The sequence below is a fragment of the Salvelinus alpinus genome, chromosome 1 (assembly GCF_045679555.1).
Source record: "Salvelinus alpinus chromosome 1, SLU_Salpinus.1, whole genome shotgun sequence".
Classification (NCBI taxonomy): domain Eukaryota; kingdom Metazoa; phylum Chordata; class Actinopteri; order Salmoniformes; family Salmonidae; genus Salvelinus; species Salvelinus alpinus.
In genome coordinates, this window is record NC_092086.1 from 88,457,003 (window position 1) to 88,464,302 (window position 7,300).

Here is a 7,300-nt window from a genome sequence, read left to right on the forward strand (position 1 = left end):
TCATGTTGATAATCAGTTCATAATAGCAATAAGGCACCTCGGGGGTTTGTGTTATATGGCCAATATACTGTGCCATGGCTAAGGGCTGTATTCAGGCACTTCACTTCACGTCGTGCCTAAGAACAGGCCTTAACCAGGGTGTATTAGCCATATACCACCCCCCCCCCCCCCCCGGGTCTTATTGCTTATTTATTAAGTATGCCATGTATGTGTATTTTCTAAATGCTACATATTTGAAACAGTATGTTAAACTTTCATTGAGTCTCCAATATGGGATATATATGTTTTGGAATATGAGATTAAACTAACCCAGTAATTACTTGTATTGGCAATCTATTTGAATTAGCTCTTCAAATAAAATCATGACCATCCAAATCTTATACATTATCATATTTGACAATAGGTTATGATCATAAAAAAAATCCAATCATAGCTTTATTAATCAGAAAATGATTTTGATCAAATGTGTGCTTTCATAAAGTGCTGTTTCTTTGCTTCGAGACCGTATTTCTGACCTATTTCAAGAGATCCAAACACAATCCTAGTTCTGTGGAATCCCAATCACTGAATAGGATCTAGCCGAACTACTGCCTGGGAGGCATGTGCTTCCGCGTGTGATGCATGTTGTTACCGAAACCGAAACAAAAAAGTGTGAATAAAGTCAGTATAATTTGCCTCAATTATTAAATGAAGTTACTGGGTATAAACATATCACATAATCGTCACACAATTCACTGGCGACACTAAATCTGAAGAGGTTCAGTGATCGGATCGTCTTCCCTGTCAAGCATAGGCTATTCCTCGTGATACCATAATGTTCAGTGCATTGGCGCATTCATATTCTACAGCGCGGATAGCTTGACCGCAGTGGGTTTTGCATCGTGAGCTATGGCACGAGCGTTTCCGCAAAAGTAATCTGAGAAGACCGAGGTTAGAAATTGGTTAAAATGGGCTGCACACTTCTGCTTGCGTGAAAGTCGTTACATGGAATGTACTGGTGAAAAGTTATACGGCAGATGGGGAAGCAGACAAAGAGGAAAAAATGTAAACGACAGTCTGTTTTAACATAATACTGTCTCTTGCCATCGCAAAGGGATCTATCTTAAGATATCGACTGAAGAAGTGCCACAAACGTGGTACAATTCTCCAAGAAAGGTGAGCACTTTACATTGCATTCAAATCACCCATAGAATGTGTCCTGAACTTTTAAAAAGACAGTTAACTTTTTTTCTGAGGCTATTATGTCTGGAGGAAAGTACAATTGTTGTTGACTTTTGAAACATTGTAACGGATCACACCGATAACATTGCTGTCTATGTGATTCCTGGCGGACTAAACTTGGTGAAGGAAGATTCTGATGAAGTTCCTCAAACTTTCTTCACCATGGAGTGGAGTTTAGTCTGCTATGTAATTCCCTGTTGTAGTATAGGCTAATTATCTGAACATGAGAGATTCAAAAGCATACATGGCTTACATAAGTCCAATCATGCAATAAAGAATTTAGATTTGTTTCGTATCAAGTAAATACTTTTATTCAGAATCCACAAACTTCCCTTTTATTTTATGACCAAAAAGTAACATCCATCTGTCAAGATAATAATACAATGGCCTTTACACACCTTTTGCTCTTCAAAGAAAGGATAAATGATGTAGTTTTAGTTAGTGATGCTTTGAACAGTGAAATCAAAAGGGTGGTGGTGAGAGAATGGCAGAGCAGAGAAAGGAAAGGGATGCCGTAATTGTAGATGTGATAATTGTAGATGAGGTGATAATAACAGGTCTCCTCTATTTTGGTGAATTATTGGCCAACTCCATATCTATCTATAGAGGCTGTGAGAGGAGAAATGTTGTCAGGACAGGAAATACACGCAGTATATGCACTCAGTTTCAAATAAGTCTGTTAATTAGTTAATTAAAAACAACTTCAAAGACAGTGGTGTAAAGTACTTAAGTAAAAATAATTGAAAGTACTAATTAAGTAGTTTTTGGGGGTATCTGTACTCTACTTTACTATTCATATTTTTGACAACTTTTACTTCACTACATTCCTAAAGAAAATTATGTACTTTTTACTCCATACATTTTCCCTGACACCCAAAAGTACTCGTTACATTTTGAATGCTTAGCAGGACAGGAAAATTGTCTAATTCACACACTTATTAAGAGAACATTCCCTGGTCATCCCTACTGCCTCTGAGCTGGCGGACTCACTAAACACATGCTTCGTTTGTAAAATATGTCTGAGTGTTGGAGCGTGCCTCTAGCTATTCGTAAATAAAAAATAAAATGGTGCCGTCTGGTTTGCTTAATATAAGGAATTTGAGTAGGATACTCAAGTAGGATTTTCTGGTTGACTTTTACTTGAGTCATTTTCTAATAAGGTACCTTTTACGTCATTTTCTAATAAGGTACCTTTTACTTTTACTGTTCTGTTGATCTAATATGGAACCTAATAATACTCAAAATAGTTGTATTGCCAATGCAAAATACTAGGTGAATATAGATAGAGCTCATTCAAGTTCCTGAGTTCAGATAGGGTGAGCCGTGCTTTATACTGCACACCTGGAGCTCAATGCTCCCCCTTGGCAGGTATTTCACCATAACTCCATTGTGCGGGCACAAACACACTGCACAACTGATCCCTCCCCGGAGCAGAGGTGGGGACAGGTGTGACCTCTCCGGTTGGCATGACACATCTGAGCAGTGTGATTTACTACAGGGCCACAAGAATGTTCTGTGAATACTGAATAAACTCGTAGGCCTAGGATTCATCCGCAACATGTCCAATGTGCAAATGTAGCTTCTGAGAGAAAAGAAAGATGGTTGTTATGGTGTGCTGTAGCAGTTTATTGTACTTAAAGAGCGACTGCCCCTGAAAAGCAAATAATCCCTTTGAAAACGGCCTATGTGTCATCGATATGAGTCAGAAACATTTATTCTAGTGTCAAAATTGACAACAAAGTGTAAATAGGATAATTTGGGTCATAAAGTCAGTCTTGTCTAAAGCAGAGTTTGGAACCTCAGTGTATCCGTGAGTAAATGAATGTTGGGTTTGGATTACAACTATATAAACTAATCATGGCCCCTTTTGCCAAGCGCCACGTGCAAATTGCCCCTCCGCCCACTCTGCTTCCCTTCATTGAATGGGGCACCGTTGTTTCATCGCCCCCAACGCGTTCAAAGGACGTCAGACTGAAAATCCTTATACGGATTGACCATGCCTGGTGAGTATAACCAGAGATACTGGAATATACATCTCTGGTATAACTTAGCTAGCTAACAACGTTAGATAACGCTATTGCTGGTTATGTAGTTAGCTGCAGTTGTTCAAGAGATGTCCAGTTTGCAGCCGAACATGCATCATAGAGAAGGTCAGCTAGGGGACCCTCAGACTCACGCAGACATCCCTCGCTGTGAGCCTTCCTATAAATGGAACAGGGAGAACACTTGAATTAGGTTGGTGACATTTGACCTGGTCAAAGGTCAAAACAGTTTCGAGGTTTGTCCCAATTCACCTTCGTAACCTAGCCTGGTGGGACCAGCCTGATCGCTGCATTTACCATTCTATTTCACTTCACAGATCATGATATCTAAAGTGAAATAGAAAGGTGAATGCATCGATAAGGTTGGTTCCACCATACTAATCATAACCACCATTGATAATCTAATCAGTGTCTGTGTGTGACTGACCAGTATCTTTGATGCGGGGCCAGGATCTAATCTATGCTGCCATGCCCATCAATGTGGGACTGAAGGTAATTACTAATAATACAGTACAGCAGAAATGTCCAGTATTTGCAACACCCTTTTCATTCCATATGTCACTGATGAACTTTGCCTCAACTCTGCATAGTTCTACAGATGGAGAGGACTGTAGATGCGTTTGCCAGTCGCCAGCCTCGGTTGTTTGATGGGGAGACCATAATTGGGTAGGTATTATCTGACCTGTTCAAACTTTAACAGAGTACCAGTTTGTGTGTCAGATATTACCTATCCTAACTGTAATTGGTAATAAAACAGTGACTATGTGTTCACAGAAACATGTATGGAGCCAGCACATACACTTGCAAGATTATGTGATGAAGTCGAGACTGACAGACGGGCTTGACACTGATGTCTCTAAATGGAGAGACCTGGCACTCGGCATTAAAATGTTAATAGACACAACTTTTACTTGTATTGTCTTTTTATTATTATTGAATGTTATCAGTCAATATGGGGAGGGAGAAACCCTGTGTATTCTGCACCAGGATCAGGGAAGGAACTCCTGTTATATTCGATACACCACACACGGAGGTATGACCACTCTGACATGTTAGATAAGGTAGCCTCATTACCACCTCACAAAATGCAGATAGGTACAGTATCTGCAATGGCTGGGTATGACAATGAAAGGTGAGAGGTGCACCTTGTTATATTTGCAGAACATCTCTGGTATAACAACTGCAGCTACCTGCTTCAATGGTATTTGTAAAGGGTTGTTTATTCTACATGGACCTGTTACTACATTAAAAAAATGATCAAAACACTAAGTTTAGAATATCTACATAAATTCAGCAATTGCATTCTTCTCATATTGCTCTGTAGGCTACTGACCTATTCAAAGCTTCCTCCGGCATATCACCATACATCTGCATGTATATTATTGAACTCAACCTGCAGGAGGTTTGTTTGTGGGGATTGATTCTGACAGATAGGTGTGGGAAATGTTCTGACAGATGGGTGTGTCTTGGTGGTGTGAAGGACACACCCAAGAAACACACACATCAAACCACACCCCCAAGCCATCTCACGTTTGGCTTCTGTCATGGACGCCAGCATTTCTTGAGGAGCAAGCCAAAAAACTAGGTCAAATCAGTACGGTTTGCTTTTGTTAATTAAAGGGAAAGGGTCATTAATGATGATTTTTGACTAGTATGTGTTTAAAAAAATATTAAGTGGCTCTAAATGTGGTCCCTCCATGTGAGATTATGATAGGTGCATACATGGTGGATGAATGAACACAGAGACGGTTGTATGATTTACAACAGTCAAGCCAATGCTTCACCCACAGAGAAAGTTATTTACCCTGACCAAAAACCATATCGCAATTTATACTGAAAATATACAGTACTTTCCTCAGTATTTCTCATCTCCCTTGACAACAGAAATAGTAAAAGTGTTAATGTTAGTTCTCTGTGCATTTGAGTGTATGATTGAACTTGTCCTGACGGACATTACATTAATTCTAAGAGGAAAAAAGTTCTTATTTGAAGACGGTAATAATGTAGGTCTTCTAAATAACCAAATTCTTGAATAGGAATGTAATGAATTCATGAAATGAAAACATAATTTAATCAAACATGTTGCGTCTTCCTCAGGATTTGCTATGTCCAGTTTCCTGGGTGTGAGTGTTTGGTTCTTGCTCGTTCTTCACTATGTGGCTGCAGTGATGGACTGCCACCCGGGTTGTCGCTGTGAAGTCGAGAGCTTCGGCCTGTTCGACAGCTTCAGCCTGACCAGGGTCGACTGTAGTGGGGTGGGCCGTGGTCATGGCCTGGTGGTCCCCATCTCCATCCCCCTGGACACCTCCTCCCTGGACCTGTCCTCCAGCGCCATCCACACCATCGCTGACTCCATGCTCTCTGGGCCGGGCTACACCACGCTGGCCAGCCTGGACCTCAGCAACAACCTCCTCTCCAGGCTCAACAGCAGCATCTTCTCCAGGCTGCGCTACCTGGAGACCTTGGACCTGAGCCACAACACCCTGGAGGAGCTAGCCCCCGGCTGCTTCTCTGGCTTGCCCCTGGCCGAGGTGGACCTGAGCGGCAACAGGCTCCAGGAGGTCAGCCTGGAGGTCTTTTCCAACAAGGGCCACGGTGCAGGACCTCTCAATGTGGACCTGTCTAACAACCTGCTGAACACTGTCACAACTAGGGATCCACAGGTGCTAAGCCCTCCTAACATTCAGAGCCTCAGTCTGGCAGGGAATCGTCTGAGGGCCGTGCCCAAGCTGCAGGGCCTCCCTCTGAGGTCTCTGAGCCTGGACGGCAACCCCATCCTCAGCATCGAAAGGCACAGCTTCACAGGGCTAAGGGATCTGGCTCACCTGTCTCTCAGTGGGTTGTCTGAGCTCACCTCCATCCAGCTCCAAAGTTTCAGTGAGCTGAGCAGCCTGCAGGTCCTGGACCTGTCCCACAACAGCAGGCTGAGACCACTTAACCCTGAGGTGTTTAGCGGACTGGCTGCCTTACAGGAGCTCAACCTGTCCAACTCAGGGGTGGTGTCTCTGCCCAGCAACATTCTCCACCTCCTGCCCAGCATCAAAAGCATCGTTCTCAGGGAGAAGGTAAACTGTTGGAAGACCCATAGACAGGTGCAGTTCCACAGACAGATAGGACAGTCAACAAGGGGGGAGGAATTGACCTGTGATGTCATAGGAATTGTTTTATGAGTCTGCCGGCCTTAACAGGTTGGTCAAAATGAAGAAGGTGGAGAAGCAGTGAGAGCCTCACAGTGAAACCAGCTTATACAGTAATCACTATATTTCAAAATTCAGTCCTCAGATTTGTGCATCATCATCAAGGGTTGCACTCATTTTCAAAATATAGCTTTTGTTCCACTGCTTCAAGGGAGTGTGCAATAAAATAACAGTGTAGAACAGTGGCCATGGGCTAATAAATTATGCTGGCAACTGAACTAACCATCTTGATAACATGACGACGCGTGACGATTTACAAGGACAAAGTCAGAAATGATTACCTGCACTTGTTTTGCAGTTTTCAATCCTTTTTCTATTTTTGAATTAATTCAACTGAACTAAATAATGACAACTCATACAGTGTTATGACGCATTAATGTCCGACTAATAATGTAATGAACCGTTTTAGAGGGCGTCATATTGTTAAACATTACAACAATTTCTGCTGGCAGATAATACCTTTTGTTTACTTGACAATTTTCTTTTTTTATAACATTAGAAATATGTTTTTGCAACATTTTCTACAGTATTGCCTTGGACATATGTTGTGTATATGAAGTCTGTCAACTATTGTTAATGACTGAAACAGAGACATGTATTTTCAATAAAATGGATGCAACACAATTTGTTCCACACCCTTTTCTGGTCCCGCAACACAAGGTCCAGTCTATGACTAGTTCACATAATAAGGTTTGTTTCATTCTGTACAGTCAATAGCACCATGTAAAAAATGTGAACGTAAGAGAGTCTTGTCACCGTTTACAGAGTTGAGGAGCGACTCACCAGCGAGCTGTTGTGTGGTCACTGAGGAGGCGTTTTCACATTTTAATTGCACTGTCA

At 41.8% G+C, this 7,300-nt stretch overlaps 1 protein-coding gene across 9 annotated transcripts; it reads left to right on the forward strand.

The window, feature by feature from the left end:
* The first annotated feature begins 759 nt into the window (after positions 1 to 759).
* Positions 760 to 7,084, forward strand: LOC139532882 (tsukushi-like). Of its 9 annotated transcripts, XM_071331053.1 has the most exons (6): positions 762 to 1,155; positions 3,097 to 3,224; positions 3,694 to 3,755; positions 3,854 to 3,929; positions 4,038 to 4,153; positions 5,361 to 7,084. In XM_071331053.1, the coding sequence occupies exon 6, from the start codon at positions 5,369 to 5,371 to the stop codon at positions 6,431 to 6,433; it is 1,065 nt and encodes a 354-aa protein (XP_071187154.1). In that variant the 5' UTR covers positions 762 to 1,155; positions 3,097 to 3,224; positions 3,694 to 3,755; positions 3,854 to 3,929; positions 4,038 to 4,153; positions 5,361 to 5,368; the 3' UTR covers positions 6,434 to 7,084. The 9 variants fall into 9 exon arrangements, with proteins under 9 accessions (XP_071187135.1, XP_071187154.1, XP_071187182.1 ...); XM_071331081.1 differs by lacking the exon at positions 4,038 to 4,153; XM_071331069.1 differs by lacking the exon at positions 3,694 to 3,755.
* The last annotated feature ends 216 nt before the right edge of the window (positions 7,085 to 7,300 follow it).